The following is a 17,330-nucleotide window of genomic DNA, read 5'->3' on the forward strand; positions in this document are numbered from 1 at the left end:
TGAAGTCATATGATAGATTTACTCTACAAAGAAAATGCCTTTTGGCCCATTCTTTCCAATGTTTTCAGAATATTCCTGAGCAGGTCCCAACACCCTTTTAAGTATTCAAGTGTCTTCAGTCCAACTCCTCTAAGGCAATGATTCACTCACCCCAGAAACAGCAGGGTAGGCTGGTCGTGGGAGACCAGGCAAAGCCATTTTACTATGGAAGGCAGTTGCAGAGATAATCTGGGCAGATGACATTGTAGCCATACTCTGCATGGCTTTATCTTTAGCTGCCTGATCCTAAGGGCAAGAGTAGAAAGAGAAAACAGAATGATTATAATGATAAACCTGTTGCCTGGCCTAATGCTGCATACACAGGATTATCACCAGCTTCTTTATAGGGAATAAGTATCCCTAAGAAACTGGGCATCAGATTTGCCAATAACTATCCTAAGAACTCTTCAAAGCTTGAGTCCCTTATCCGTTACTGTATTTTCAATGTGACTAATCTTCCTTTCTGAAATATTGGGATCACTGTTTTAGACACTATTAAGCAATTGTACTTTCTATCTGAAGGTTTTTAAGCCCCACAGTTGAAATGTTTTGTTACAGAAAATACGACCTTAATTAAAAAAAAAAAAAAAAAAAAAAAAAAAAGGCAGCTAATTAGCTACTTGTTAACATGTTAACACAAAAGGAGTTTGTCTTCATCATTGCAAAAAGACTATCTCAGTTCAGGACTGCATTACTCCCAGGTAGAACTGAATGTTTTATTACCATTCTTGGGGAAACAGGAAATCTTAATAACCTCCCAGGGCACATACACAAGAACATTCTGTTTTGTATTTTAGCAGCACTGTGGAATTGTACACATCTTTACAGGCAATAACAGTGCAACAAACAGGGGGTCTAATGTATGGTTAAAACTAAGGACATGCTTAATTTCTTCTACCAAGAAATAACTGGACAAGCAAAAGTACTTTGCCACATTCTTCCTACATCCCTCCAACAAGTAATCTTTATCGTTTAGACACGCCACATTTATCTGTGGCATTATAATTATAATGGGAATGCCACAGATGAATTGATGGCTTGGAGAAGTTGCTGAAAGAGGTAAGCTCTTGTCCTCCTCAGGAATTCTCAAAACTATGAGATTTGTTAATTTTAGTAACTGCAGTAAGTTCTCACCCTTGGGTCTCCATTCTCTCTCCCCCTTCCTAGGGTTTTCTGAAGGTCATATCCCAGGGATACTGATGTGTGTAATGCAAAAACATTTGGAGGAAGTGTAACAAAAGCTCAAGAATAAATGATAACTTTTAAGTGAAATAATCTGAATGGGCACAACATTTTTTATGGTATCTATGACTCTTGTTAGTACCATTAAAATGTATGGAAGCATTTTAATTACTAAGAAAGTTCCTGAGTATCTCCAAAGTGAAGATTACATTTTTCAGAATGCAGTTTAAATGATGCCTTGGGTAATTTTTTAAGGATTACATGCAACATTATAAAGGTAAGAATTCCTTTTACTTTTATTTTTCCCATGACATTTCAAGTTGTCAGTGCAGAAAAGTGGCTTTTCTCTTCCTTTATTTTCTCTCTAGAAAAATCATATTTGTCAACCTGAGTTTTGTCAACTTGAGTTTATCCATGAGTTTATGGGGAGAAAGAATTAAAATTACTTATGGGTGTATTAAAATAAATAAATATTTTTTTTAAGAAAAAAAAAAAAGGAAAATTAAGAAGGCAAAAGATTTTCTCTCTCAAAATCTCTTTTGTTTTCATCTTTTGTTTAAATGCCTGTCAGACTACTGGAAAATAGCATGTTTTTGCTAGAGACATCTCCTTTCTCTTTTGCTCTTTCAGCTAACAATTCTCTAATTATTTATATTTGTGTTTCCAGTTTAATAATAAAAAAAAAAAGCATCAAAAACTTTTCCCAGACATTAGCAATTTTTGTCTTTTGTTTTTATATTTTCAAAACACACTGGAATAAATAATAAAAACAAAACGTCCCTCTTTTTTCCTTAGTATAGTATCAATTAGACACCCAAGACAGAAAACTACTGCCTTCTGGTGACAGATTTTTCTTCAAGCTTTACCCTACTGCCCACACCTCTATCTACTGTAGGAACAGTGCACACTTAAGGAAGAGACCCCAGTTTGTGTGGGAGAAAGTAGCATTAGACTACATGCTCTGAAAAGTCAGCACATAGCTGCTTGGATCTCTACTATATAAGTATGAATACATATACGTAGTGTGGAAAATGAACATTGATAGAAGAACATGCAGCTACCAGCAAGAACTTAGAGGAAGGGCAGTAACTTATGTGATTTCATTTCCTTACTCTGTGAAAATGACTAGGAAAAGCAAAGAAGTAAATGAATTGAATCAGTGCTACAGACTCGCCTCTGCAGGCAGAAAGGAACAGTCTGGTAGTGGGGAATGGTTCACTGCAGGCAGCAGGTAGAGCTCACAGCATGGCCAGAGGTAGTGTAAAAGGAGAACAACCAATGGCTTCATGGAGCTCCCCAAGACACCTCCATTCCCTGAGAACAAAAACGGCCAGCTCTTGTGTACTAAGTAGAAACAAGCTCGGCTGATGGACTTTTCAATCATGCCAAGTCCCAGAGCTGTGACAAGCAAGGAACAAAATCAAGGTCACAGATATAAGCAGCAGTATATCTTTTAACACCCCAGGCAGTTGTTGTTTCCTACTCGCTCTAACTTGCCTCTCAACCAGGCCTCCACCTGAATTGACTGCTTAACAGCACCACAGGCTTCAAACTTTGGCAGCCCTACCTAGAAGCACTGAATTAGATAGTCGCAATTTGCGGCTCCTTCTCTTTATCAGAGCAGCTGGAAACACAACAGGCAAATTACAGACACAACAGGAGTTTCTAAAATGGACCTGGGAATGGAGTGAGGGAAGTGCACAGTCACGACCATTAGAGGCAATCACTGCTCACACTAGAGACGCATGCACTTCAGCACTGGTCAAGACTAGGTGCTAACATTTCATTCACAGAAAATCTACACCTTGTGTGGCTCAGGAAGAAGCTACATAGCCAGCCAAGAGAAATAGCGTGACAGCTTTCCACCTAAGAGTCTGGGCTGGACTGAGATATCAAGACCCTCACCATCACCTAAAGCATGCCATAACAAGTCAGAAAGGCCTTCCTTCCCTCACCATCTGAATGATTTATAATAAGGATTGGACCACACATCCTGCTCAGCAGGCCCTTTCTGGATGGGCTAGAATGGCCAGGCCCCATTCTAATGGGAGCACCCTCTTGTGCAATTGTCACCCATAAACATGACCTTCTTGATATTTCTGGCAATTCAGTCTAAGCCATTTCCCTGCTTCAGGTGTGAGTGGAAATAAACGTCAAGAGGTATCAGTTCATTAACTTGATCTCAGAGCTCTTCCTACAGAAAGGAAAACACAGATTTACTCAGGCAAGTAGACAGAAGTCAACCATTTTCCTTATTAGCCCAGGCCTCTTCAAATTGGGTCTGAATTAATCAAAGGGCAAAGTCTCTTCAGCTAGTACCATTTTACATTTTCCCAGGTGGCTTTGTAACTTCCTTCCAAGTTCTGCTGACTCAGAATACTTTCCCAGGGACAACTCCATGTCAATACCATTAGTAAAGATAGAACTAGTACAGCCCTAACTGTAAGGCTACCCATTCCCAAGGCCCACAAAACACTATGGAGTGATTACTGGTCAACATTTGTGACCATAACCCCCTCTTTCTCAGGTGAACACTCTTCCCATGCTCCCAAGTCCAAAGGACATTCAGACTTGAAGGACAGCAGCATAAACCGGAGGTAGAAATCAGACACATCAAAATTAAAGTTATTGTTTCTTTACTCTTTAAATAGAATTGCCTCAGACGTCACAGAGCTCCAACAATACAAATGTTTGCACAACATTTCCTGGGAAGTACCTTTTCCTCTCCAGCTTACCACAATCCAGTGCCTAATCTCAGCCTTTTCTGAGGCTATTCAAAGAGGGAACGGATGAGGGAATGGCTGACTCAGGGGGCTTGTATGATATGTTAAAAGGATACCCATAATACCTTGAGCTTGGCTTGGATCTCTCTGGCTTTCCGCCTTGCCAGGACCTGGATGTGACTAGATACCTGCATCGAAAGACAAAATCCATCTTCATTGAAGAGGAGTATTTGGTAGCTGCTTGCAGAAGTAAACAGTTTACTTTATGCACCTTATGCAAAAGGGAGTTATTTAGGTTTGTGGAGGAAGGGAGGGTTGAAGTAGTAATGAGATGCTTTTCTGAGCATAACTGTCATGAAGTAAGATGGGTTATCAACAAAGACAAGCCATATAAAGCCTTTTCCAATTCAAATGTCTTTATTAAACCAGAGACATCTTCTAAAACTGAACAACCCATCCATAAATCTGGGGATTAAGAGTTCTAATCTCTTTACTCCCAGTCTTGGCCTCCTCTTGGGAGAAGGGAAACCCATGTTACATACCCTTGGCTACTATACAATGACTCTCAGAATCTGGGCTGAAACACATCATAGAATAGTTTAGGTTAGAAGGAACTTCTGGAGATCAACTATCAACCCTCTACCCAAAGGAGGTCCATGCTGCTCAGTGCTTTGTCCAGCATAGCCTGTACAGTCATTCCTAAAACACAGAAGTGCCTTTTTCATCACACGTACCATGTGTTTTCAAAATCACCATTGCTGTCTATTTGTCTGACCTGAATAAAGAATCCTCCAATGATGTTCACTGAAATGAATGAATAAAATCCCACACTGTTTAACAGCAGGAAGAATTGTGGGTCACAATATGGATGGGAGGTGGGAGTGCTACAGTCCTATTATCAAATGCCTGAGCTGACTCTTCCCACCATTGTTACTAACTAGCTCAGCACAACCGTCTATTTCCACAAAAGCTAGAAACTAATAGCAAGCGCGTAGCAAGGAATTTGTTCTCATAAGCCTACAGTATGTGTAGTGGTCCAAAATAACCCCAAAACTTTACACCTACCTGTTTCCTTGTGCGTGTTTTCCCTGTTCTCAGCTTAATATAGCGAGCAATCAGCTCATTTCGGCCTGAAACAGAGAAATAATGCAAATAAAAGTTTAGAGAAACTGTTGTTTCATTTTTCCCCCCCCTTTTTTTCTTTTTCTTTCTATAGAGATTGCCAGTGCAGTGATTTTAGAAAGGCGATGATTAGTTCACATGGTAGGAGTCTAAGCAGAACTTTGGGCTACTAATGCTATTTCTCAGCTTGCATCTGTATAGCTTCCCAATAAAAATACAGTTTATCGATAAAAAAGAGAATCAAACACTTTGCTTAATAGTTTTCCTACCACAGTGTGTAAACTCCGTAGGCATGGATCAAGATAGCCACTATGAACAGAAAACAAACAAACAAAACCAACCAACTAACCAATCAAAAAAAAAAAAAATCCATTCACTCTCCATCATTCAGAAAGGCAAGAAGGAAGAACCAGGAAATACCTCAATACCTGGAAGTGATGGAGCACCTCATACTTCATTTCCAGACATGCAAAGGACAAGAAGGTGATTGGAAGTAGTACACATGCATTTACAAACGGGAAATCATTCTTACCCAACACAGCTTCTGCAATGAGATGACTAACTTGGAGACCGCTACACATTGAGTACCTCAACTTTAGTATAGCATTTGAAACTGTCTCCCATAAACCCTCATTGACAAGCAGAAGAAGCATGAGTTGGGTAAGCAGACAAAAAGGTGGACTGAAAACTGGCTGAACAGCCAGACCCAGAGGATTCTGACCAATTGCACAAAGTTCAGTTAGAGGCAAGTCTGTAGTGGTGTACTAGGCCAATACAGTTCAGCACCTTTATTAATGACCTAGACAATGGGACGTAATGCACCACAGAAAGTTCACACAAAACTGGGAGGAGTTGCTGATAGACCAGATTGTCTGTACTGCTATTCAGAATGTGTTTGACAGGAGAAGGACCTTGACTGGAGAAATGGTCAAACAGTAATCTCATGGAGTCCCACAAAGGGAAATGCAGAGTTCTGCATAACTCTAAGCATCAGCATATGCTGGGAACTGACAATTTGGAAAGCTGCTTTGAAGGAAAGGACCTGGGCTGAAAACAAACTGAATGTGAAGCAGGAATGTGCCCCTACAGCTAAGAAGGGCAACAGCATCCCAGGCTGCATTAGGAAGAGCATTGCCAGCAGGTCAAGGGAGGTGATCCTTCCCCTCTCCTCAGTGCTGCTAAGGAGATACCTGGAATACTGAGTCCAGTTTGAGGCTCTTCAGCACAAGAAAGATATGGACATACTGGATTAAGTCCTGCAAAGGTCCATCAATAAATAAATAAATAAATAAATCGAAGATTAATGGACTAAAACATCTTTCACATAAGACTGAGAGTGCTGGACTTGTTCTCTGCCTAGAGAAGACTCTTGGATAGTTTTACCAATGAATATAAATGCCTGATGTGAGTGAACGAAGAAGGGCCCACTCTCTTCTCAGTAGTGCACAGGACAAGAGACAACAATCACAAAATGAAACTCATGAAATTCCACCTGAACACAAGAAAAAAAAAAAATAATAATAAAATAAAATAAAATAAAATAAAATAAAATAAAATAAAATAAAATAAAATAAAATAAAATAAAATAAAATAAAATAAAATAAAACACCAACAAAAACACTTATTTACTGTGAGGGTGGTCAAATACTGGAACAGGTTGCCCAGAGAGGTTGTGTAGTATCCATCCTTAGAGATACTCAAAACCCAACTGGACACAGTCTTGGGCAATTTGCTGTAGCAAAAGAGGAATCTCTCAAGAGAACACTTCCGACCTAAATGATTCTGTCATTCTGTGAAACTAAGACTAAGAAAATAAACAACAATCGGTAAATATATGAAAATGGTTACATGGGATTTTGGAGTGTGAAATGATACAGTAAATTCTTTAGAGAAGACAGAGACAAGTAAGCTTAGTTTTGTGGAAGATTATGGGGAGCTCCAATAAACAGGAATGTGGGGCACTGTCTGAAAGAGGTGAAGAAATCCTTGTCTGAATATAGAACAAACAGTCATTGCAGGCTCAGACAGGCAGAATAGGTCCTTCAGGGCCAAGGGAATGAGCAGTGTAGGAAAATGAGAGGCCAGTACAGGGATACAAAGAAAAGACAGTCACAGTGATAAATGAGGAAAATGGTATTTATTATCAGCAACATGAATTGCAAAACACAATGAAACATGAAGCTACACAGTTACAAGTACAGAATTTGAAATTGCTTGGAATGACAGCATGAAACTGCACAAGAATGAGATCCAGGATTTAAAAATCAGGAAGAGAAACAGAAGCGATGAACTACTGACAACTTCAGGAGCAAACAGGAGAATAAGGTTTAGACTTGATTCACAACTATCACTACAGCTGGACAGTGGACACCAAGATACAAGGCAGACTATGCAGTTCCATAAACAGGTTCACATGTATCAGCTCTTAACAAATATCCTTATTTTATTGTCTTTTTTTTTTTTTTTTTTTTTTGAGCAGGAGTGTGATGGAGGAATAAAAAGCAGAAACAGAAAAGCAGTAGCTACACATCTGAACTCTAGGCTGATTCAAGGCAGGAAACATGACAGAAAGAGCAGGCTCTGCAAAATAACACAGCTGTGGTGACCACACTAGTCGTGATAGAATACCTCAATTAAAATTTGGAGTGGGAAGTATACAGCTGCAATGTCTTATATGGCCGCAACTGTTTGAGGAATGGAACAAGAACAAACTGGGATGCAAAGCCACAGCTCTTGTGAAGCTTATTTGTAACTGTTAAAAAGGCTTTATTTTCTGTGGAAAATGTATGGGAAAAACTTGTACATTAGGACATCATAGACATCAAGAAAGCAAGCAGTGGTAAGAAATGTGATTTTTATTCAGAGAGTTTACTCTTCCTTGAAAACATTGGTTTTATTCTAAATCCTTTTTTAACTCAAGACAGAAAAAAAATAATGAATGTAAGGACAGATTCTGTGCTACAGATTCACCAGCCAAACCTTTAGGGAAGGGCTGACAATGTTACTAATTCCATCTATTTCACAGAAAGAATGTAAATTTCCATGATTGTATTTAGGCCATGTTCACCAAAGCACAGGTAGGGATGGGAAAGTGTTTTACCTTTACAGATGTTAATCTTTTTTTCTAATGGTATCATTACCAAAGTTCTCCTTATTCTCCTTGTGGAAGGATCAGGTCTGTAGCTGAGACAAGAAAACAGCTCCAGCTCCTCTATACGCAAATTAGGAACTGCTTTTGTGCCAGACACACAATGCACAGCATATAATCACTGACCTCTTCATTTCCCAGTTTCAGCATAGCATAGTGACATGCCCAAGAGATTTTTATGGGAAGAGCCACTATTGTTGCTACATTCCACCTGGCTGTTTTTTCAACCAGTGTAACCATTTTTACAAAGCTAACACCCATTACTAGTGACAAATATCCAGACCACCTTTCTCTAGTGCCATAAATAATATATATAGTTCTTCAAAGTCTCCATGTGATCCAAAGATCTCCATGGATCCAAGTTGCAAGGTAAGCAACTACTGAAGTGATGTTAAGAGGTGCTGCTCCCACATATATTGTAATATCTAGAATTTCAGGATGGTTTGGCACAATTCAAATGTGGGAAATAGGCAGAACAAGAAAAGGTGCTCAAAACACATCATCTGCACAGAAACAAGAAGGAAAATGTATATACACCAAGATGGCCTGTTGTGGGACAAGGGAAAATGATTTAATGGAAGAGAGAGGAAAAATTACCCTTGAAAAGAAGTGGATGTGAAGAATTTCATGCAGACAAACTTTAAAAGGATGCACATTGGGTTATACTACAATTTGAACACATAAAAACACTATGGACACTACTGAAGTATGGGTCATCCTTGCATAACTAAATTTCAATGGATTATCAGACAGGTATAATAGATGGTATAGAATAAGATTAGATTTGTTGTGATTCCATGGAAGTCAATAAATTATACAAACTGACCAGTCAGACAGAGCACTACTCTGCTTCAATAGTAGAGAGCTGCAAGGCTATATTTGTGTGAGAAGATGCCATGAACTGCCCTGTGCCAGTCACAGTTGATTCTAGCCATCTCCAAAATGGATGAAAACATCCCTTTATGTACCAAAACCTTAACCAGTCAGAGAACCACATGCCACCTTTGCTCAAACATTTCAGAAAGGGCAATAGCCACTAGAGGCAGGAGACACATGAGGAGACAGACGAAAGGAATCACCAAAAGGAGATGTGAGGATGTGCAAAAGGAGACATGCAAGATGTGTGAAAAGATATATTTGGAGAAAAAAAAAAAAAAAGAAAAAAAAAAGGAAAAAAGGATAAGACGTGGAAGAAGATATTCTTGGGGATAAGGCTGGCAAAGTAATTTTGGAAAGAGGTGCTCCATGGCAGAGACTACAGAGGCAACTGCAGCCTGTAGAGGACCCATGCCAGAGCAGGGACAACTCTGAAACAACTGCAGCCCAAGGAGAACCCATGTAGGAGTAGAGGCACAGTAAGAAATAAGGAGCACTGGAGGAAAAAAACTGCATTATCTGCCACATCACCAGAGGAACTAGGAGGGACTAAGTGAATAAAACTAGGGAAGCTGAGACTGGAAAATGCGTTGGAGAGGCAATAAACTGAAGTTGAGCCTTTGGAAGTGGAAATTGTTTCCTAAAGTGTATGTTTAACTCTTTGTCTTTGACAAAATCAGCAAATATTGCAAAGCAGGCAATGCATTACACTGAAGAACACTGAGAGGAAGGGAAACTATTGTAAAAATTATACATATTAGAAGCTGGTGTAGAAATTCTGTAGAGAGAGAGCATTTAAATATGCATCCCCCAAATTTCCAGATTTAGAATTCACTTTCCTGCTTGCCAGCTTTCATATAAATGTACAAGACTTCCTCTTCCAGAATTGTGTCCTCACAAAACCAGGAAAAAAAGAAAGGTGGCAGAGTATGTTAAGCAAATAAAGATACTGGTAGCAAAAAAAAACAGACCACCCCCACAAAGACATTATCAACACAGGGATTATTAAAGATGGAACTATGCAAATTGCCAAGCTCAGTAATCTCTGAAGCAAGAATGTATTAAATTACCATGAACCAAAACTGCAAGAGAAACAAGTCCTAAGTGTCTTTTGTTTATCAGAAGTTAGATGTAAGCAGGTGTTACTCTACTGAAAGTCTGAAGGCTCATAGCCTATGGCAAGCATTTTATTTGTTTCACAGCTCTGGCTGTTGGGTAAGCAAAGGGTAGCACTCCTCACTTGGCCACAACAGGCAGAGCTGTCATAAAACATTGGATGGTTCATTTTTTAGAGCCGTGTAAAGTGTCCCTCAGTAATCTGATCATATGTTGTGTTCTTAGAATAACTCTTGCTGAGGCCTGCCATGGTCACCAGAACCTGCCAACAGTTGTGCCTCCTCTGTCGAAACCACGCATTGGGTTTCATGAAGCTCTAGCCAACATACCAACTGCAGCCCAGGACCCAAAAGCTCTTTATCCTCCCCTGAAGCCTTCCCCTTGTAAGCATGACATGAAAAAGAGAGAGAGAGAGAGAGAGAGAGAAGTAAAGAGATACTCTCTCATGTTCTTTACTTCTCACTCCTCACAAATAAATTTCTGATGACATCAATTTAACTCACACTCGCTCTCACACTGAATTGCAAAACTGTGCATTTCAGCAGCTACCAGGAAGACACTGCTAACAGAAGTGAGTAAAGTGACTTTTTGATTCTCCATTCTTTCTACAGTTGTGAGCCTTTCAGTGTCAGAGGAGAGAAGTGTCTACATCCAAGGGAGAGGGGGAAAAAATGACGGAAATTCCACAGATAGAAAGCATTTCCAAGCCCACCTCAAAGCTTCATGCTGGCTTTCTGCTAGTACTAGTATATTACTGCTTGTACAAGAGGCGGAAAAGGTTTCTCTTTAAGCCTTGATATTTCTTGCACACCTATTTTCAAAGACAGGTAGGAGAACTAAAAACACTCTTCTGTGATGGATGAGAGCAAAGAACTCATTGTGATTTCTGCAAAATCCTTCCAGAAGGAAACTACATGAAAGTATCTGCTTCTTGATAGTGATATCTGTTCTGTTCTGTTCCAAAAGCTACTGTGTGCACCTACCTACCTGTGAAGTGCAGCAAAGACAAGAGATCTAAAAAAGCAACTATCCAGGTGTATCCAGTGAAAGGTTAATCAAAGCAAGGTCAAGAAAGCCATCTCAACTATCATTTCAGAATTCACAAGAAGAATGTGAATCTGTTAGAACAGGTCCAGAGTAAGGACACGAAGATGATCAAGGGGCTGGAGCACCTCTCCTATGAAGAAAGAATGAGAGAGCTGGGGATATTCAGCCTGAAGAAGAGAAGGCTCTGGGTAAACTTATTGCAGCTTTTCAATACTTAAAGGAGGCTTATAAAAAAAGATGGAGAGCAACATTTTGTTCAGGCAGACAATGACAGGACAAGGAGGAATGACTTCAAACTAAAAGAGGGGATATTTAGATTAGAGGTTAGGAGAAAATTCTTCTCTCAGGGTGGTGAGGCACTGGAACAGGTTTCCAAGAGAAGCTGTGGATGCCCCATCCCTGGAAGTGTTCAAGATAAGGTTGGATAAGGCCCTGGGCAACGTGATCTAGTGGGTGGCATCTCTGCCCATGATGGGGGCAGGGGGGGAGGCCGAAACTAGATGAACGTTAAGGTTCCTTCCAACCTAACCTATTCGATGATTTTGTGATTCTGTGAATATGACACAAAACTAAACATCCAGCAAGTTACTACAGAATGACACTTAATACAAAACCATATAATGTTCATGAGAGCATGTACAATATGGAATTAACTGACACTGGCCTCTGCCCTGGTCCCTACTTCCTTGTACAGCCTTATTTTCTGCCACTCAATGCATTGCTTCCTCCTCCCATCTACACTAAATGCCTTCCTGGGCATCACCTTTTCCACAAACAGGCCTGCATATTTCAAAACCACATTTTTGTCTTTCTGTTGGCTAATCCCATCTTCTCAGCAAGATGCACACTCAACTCTTACTGATATCATCCTTAACTTTAGTTTTTATGCTGATTTTATTAGATCCCTCTGACACAAATCATTTTTTCCTACCCAAGACTTGGTGAGAATCTTCTGCTAGCTTCCCAGTTTCCCAGCCTAACTTGTCCAAAGCCAGATAAAATGCAGCATGTGACTTTTCCCTTTCTGGCCTGGGTTCCCTTCACCCCTTCCTATCTTCCTTGACTGCTGGCAATCATTAATGTCACATCTTTCTTGATTCCTTAGCTTGCTTGTTTTCAACCTTAAAATCTCCTAATTAGTGAACTTGTCTATGAAATTTTAGACTTTGAACTCTATCTCTTCTACAGTTCCTTCTCACCCTCTTTCTGAATTTTGTCTTTGTATATCACATATATAATACAGCGATGATGTTCAGTACCCAGGCTCTTTGAAAGGCTCAATTTCCCCCCCCCCTTTGCTTCCGCTCTTGCTTCTACTCATAATTCCAATACCAGAGTTAAGGCTATCCCCAAAGTTAATAAAAAAAGAAAAATGTGGTAACAATCTTTCTATTCACCCCTCCCTGAGACCCTACATCCTCAGCTTCCCAACCATTAATCTCTAAACTCTGATGTCTGCTCTTCATTGTTCTGTAGTCTTCAACAGTAACTATAAATTAAATATACTGAGCAAATAATGCAGCATGGTGTCTTGTTCTTCCCATTAATCTGGACTGCAGCTGTGGCAAATCCATGTGGCAAGTGGCCCCAATAACAGTGTACAATCTCAAGAGTGGCATGTTCATTTTGAGACAAGAGTTGCAGACAACTCTTTAAATGATATATTAACAAACTTAACTCTGATCAAATTTCTTTCACAATTCTTAACAGCCTGTATTTTTCTTCCTAACTTCTATACTGAATCCAGACATACTCAGGAAGCAATAAAAAAACTTAATACATAGTTATGATCATCATACTGAGACCCTTTGCATGAAACAGACCATAGAAAAACATAGTAGTTTACTGCAGCGCACTGGTCTATACTATGAAGACATCTCTCCCCTGCCACTGCAGAATTACAGTGCTTAGCAGTCAAGTTTGAGTTCCTGTAGCACAGTTACACATACCAGAGAACTTTATATCCAGCTGTGAGATGAGTTTCATCACTCCTATCATTCTTTAATTTTCTGTTTTAACCTTCCATGAGAAAAATCTCTGAGATCATTGCAGTTCCTGCAATAAAATTTTGAGATGAAAACTCAAGAAAAAAAGCTGAGCTAGTCCTTCTGAAAAAAAAATCAAAAAAATCATATAAATGCAAGCATTTTTATGAAGTGCTTAGTACCACATCATCTTAAGCTCTGTGTTGACATATCTGTTTTCATTATTTGACTGTGCAAATTGCTCAGCTCCTTCATCCTCTGAAATGAAGCAAAATCATAGAATCTTTGAATGGTTTGGGCTGGAAGGGACCTTAAAGACCATCCAGTTCCAACCCCCCTGCCATGGACAGGGACACCTCCCACTAGACTAGGTTGCTCAAAACCCCACCCAACTTGGTCTTAAACACTTCTGGGGATGGGGCATCCACAGCTTCTCTGGGAAACCTGTTCTATTGCCTCACCACCTTCACAGTAAAGAATTTGTTCCTTAGATCTAGACTAGATCTACCAACTTTTAGTTCAAAGCCATTACTCCTTGTCCTATCAAAACACTGCCTGATAAAGTCCCTCTCCTGCCTTCTTGTAGGCCTTCTTTAGGTACTGTAAGGTCACTATAAGGTCACCCAAGAATCTTCTCCAGGCTGAACAACCCCAACTCCCTCAGCCTGTCTCGATACGGAGAGGTATTCCAGTCCTTTGATCATTCTCATGTCCCTCGTCTGGACTCGTTCTAATAGGCCCATATCCTTCTTTTGTTGGGGTCCCCAGAGCTGAACGCATTACTCCAGGTAGGGTCTCCTGAGAGCAGAGTAGAGGGGAAGATTCACCTTCCTCAACCTGCTGGCCATGCTCCTTTTGATGCAGCCCAGGATACAGTTGGCTTTCTGGGCTGCAAGCGCACGTTGCTGGCTCATGTTGAGCTTGCTGTCAACCAATACCCGCCAGTCCTTCTTACCAGTGCTGCTTACAATGCATTCTTCTCCCTACTTGTGTTTTGGATTGCCCTGGCCTCAGTGCAAGACCTTGCAGTTGGTCTTGTTGAACCTCATGAGATTCTCACAGGCCCACCCCTCAAGCCTGTCCAGGTCCCTCTGGATGGCATCCATTCTTTCCAGTATGTCAACCACACCACACAGCATGGTGACATTGGCAAACTTTTTGAGGGTACACTCAATCTCACTTTTCCGTATCACCGACAAAGACGTTAAATAGTGTCATTCCCAATACTGTCTCCTCAGGTTTGCCACTTGTTTCCACCTGGACACTGAGTTGTTGACTCTTTGAGTGCAACAACCCGGTTAAAGAAGTTTTAAAGCTGTTAAGAAGACTTTTAAAGAAGTTAAAGCTTTATTTGCTGGGGCAGAACATGTTAGTTAAGCTAGACCAGCATCTCTTCATTAGACATACACTTGTTTGGAAAGATGCTGCACTTTTCAACTCTGAATCTAAATGTGCTTTGCAAAGGTGACAAAATATTATTTCATCCCCTCATATAAGGGAAAATTTGCTTATGGTCATAAAACTCAAGTGTTTCATTTAATAACCGATCTAAAAAATGAAACTGTCTCACATAAAAAGTCTTCCTGAGAAGAGCAATTCTCTTTTTCACTGTATAAATTAAACCCAAACCTAGAAACACAAAAAGGGCTAACTGTATTCAGAAACTGCTCTTCCTTGATGGCCAGTTTAAGATGTTTCATGCAAGGTACATGAATGAGGGTTAATAATTACAGAGTCTGCAGGGTTTGGGTAGCTTCTTATTGGTTCCAAATAATGAGTGGAGATAGGTGAAAAGTCAGTCACCTTGTGAGTAGTTACAGCAACAAATTCTTCATTCAACTTGAAGAGCTTCCCTTTTCCTCAGCTGGTCATTTCTGCCCATAAAGTACTTCATTATCTCCTGTGTGCAGTGATTCCAACTAAATTTCTGAAATAAAGAGGATGGAAGGGAGAGTAGACATATACTACTCTAATTGCCAAAATTAAAAAATAAGCACCTCCCTTGGATTTTGTTGGTTTTGTTTATTTGGTGTATGGTATTTGGTTTTGTTTGTTTGTTTGGGTTCGGTTGTTTTTTTGCGGCAGTAGGGTTGGGGATAGGGATTGTTGGTTGGTTGGTTGGTTGGTTAGTTCTGGGTTTCTGTTTTTCTGTTTTGTTTTCCTTTCAGTCAGTTCCTTTTGTGGCCCTGTGGACCACAGTGCTGGCACAGTAGATAGAATAGAGTAAGAATCAGAGTAGATCTTCTTAAAACAATTTTGCCAGCAGGGAAACTGCAGCTTGGAATTGTATTCCACCTAACTGTAGAACATGGACTGGTAAGAGTATGGGCAATGCTCTTCCTGTCCTTTATTCATTTGTTTGAAGACAGAATTAAAGTAACTCCTAATTACTGCCCCAAAGGTATGGGAGGTTATTCCTTGGAAAGGAGTGCAGCAATGCATGTATGTAGCAATCCTTCACCATTACCCTAATGGGAAGCTCCAGGCTACGCAGTTCTGCACCAACCCTCAGCCTTGAGTACAGTGTTTTTCAGTGCATCAGTTGAACAGCCTCATCAGCTTTGTTTTCCCACATTATCGCATCAGGACATAGAAATGTAAGCTGATCCAGTAAGTAGGCAGGAACCAAGACTGATGAGAATCTTAAATAAATTGTTTAGACTTTGTCTGGGAAATCCCAAAATCACACCAAAGCAGCTACATGGAGTAATGAGTCTTGAATATGCTACAAAGCATGGCATCAGGTAACACACAAAAGAGCCAGTAAAAATCACGCATGGAAAGGCATGTCAAACTTTCATTCTCATAAGTCATCTGAGAATGACAATGTTGTACAGGCACAAGAATATTTTCCTCACTAAGGCCCATGTTGTTAGAAAAGCATGACCATTGAGGGTAGCACTGAAACCTATGCTTAACTATAACAACATCCTCTAGTTCCCATGAATCCAAGTTCTACATTACACAATCAGACATATGCTAAACTCTCTTTTAGGTCAATTAATGTTTTGCCCACCTGTTTCAGTAACTTCCAATAGCTGAAGGGCATCTGAAAGCAACTCTCAGTAGTCCTCAGTGATACTGCCTCAAAGGATACCAAAACTTCAGCACATCTCGTCCTCCTGCTTTTTCACTCAACTGCCTCTGTTGGCACCAACAGTACACTGTTTCTTGAAGATTTCTGCCCAAGTGCTATTCTTGAGCATGTGCCCTGATGGCATGCTAATCAAATATTCAAAGTTCCAGCCATGACAGAAATCAGAGCTAAAAGGGATCTGTGAGATCCATTCAGCCAGTTGCTGCATGACCAACACAGGACTATTCAGTTCTCTAGGCATTTGGTCTGGTCTAGTTTAGCTCTTGTGTTCTGACTGCTTCACTAACCTGAACACCAGGACCCAGTCCTTCTTTGTATGCGGAAGATTACTTTAAGACATCAGGTTATAGCTTTATGGGAAGCTGAGCCTAACTGAATGGCTGACTCTTCCTGAAAATGCATTTGCCTTTTTCCTTAACTCCCTCTCACCAGATTATTCCATAGATCAGGTCAACACATTCTCTAAGAGGTGAAAATTAAGAACTGATCATTGCTGGTTATAAGAGAACATGGACAGAAAAGCTTCACAGAAATTAAGGCTTTGTTCTGTGAACTTTGTTCTGGGTAGCTACCCAGAATCTGGTCTGGATAATAGCTAAATTGTGCCAAGTTCATAACATTTCTTTACAGTGACTTGTGATTTTTCCCCCTCTTTCTTTTTGCACCTAACACTGGAGCAGTTCTGTTCTACATTATTTAAACACATGTTCCCTTACAGTTTATAATGTAACCTGATAGCTGGCAACCAGGATTCAGGCACTGGCACAAAAGCAGGAACAGGAGGCTGACAAAGCTATTTAAGCTGCAAGGAATACTTAAAAATGCACGTGGATCTAGAAGGAAATTCACAAATTTCTATGTGTTTCATTTATTTTGTAGACAAAGGTTGTTGTATCTAGAATCACTTTCCTCCAGTTTTAGCCATAAAAACATCAGGCTAGTCATGAACAGCTTAATTAGAGTTGGCTCTTTCTCCATGCCCAGAAAGAGAGGAG

At 40.1% G+C, this 17,330-nt stretch overlaps 1 protein-coding gene across 3 annotated transcripts in view; it reads right to left on the reverse strand.

Annotated features, from left to right (window-relative positions):
• The window catches only part of TEAD4 (TEA domain transcription factor 4), a 59,208-nt gene that overhangs the window by 19,564 nt on the left and 22,314 nt on the right, over positions 1 to 17,330 (reverse strand). For all 3 annotated transcript variants that reach the window (XM_084502765.1, XM_084502763.1, XM_084502764.1), the window contains 3 exons: positions 5,010 to 5,074; positions 4,070 to 4,132; positions 151 to 285 (listed from right to left, as the gene is read on the reverse strand). In XM_084502765.1, coding sequence (XP_084358891.1) covers positions 151 to 285; positions 4,070 to 4,132; positions 5,010 to 5,074 — 263 coding nt within the window. The remainder of the gene's footprint in view (positions 1 to 150; positions 286 to 4,069; positions 4,133 to 5,009; positions 5,075 to 17,330) is intronic.

Source organism: Aythya ferina, assembly GCF_964211825.1.
Source record: "Aythya ferina genome assembly, chromosome: 1".
Taxonomy (NCBI): Eukaryota; Metazoa; Chordata; class Aves; order Anseriformes; family Anatidae; genus Aythya; species Aythya ferina.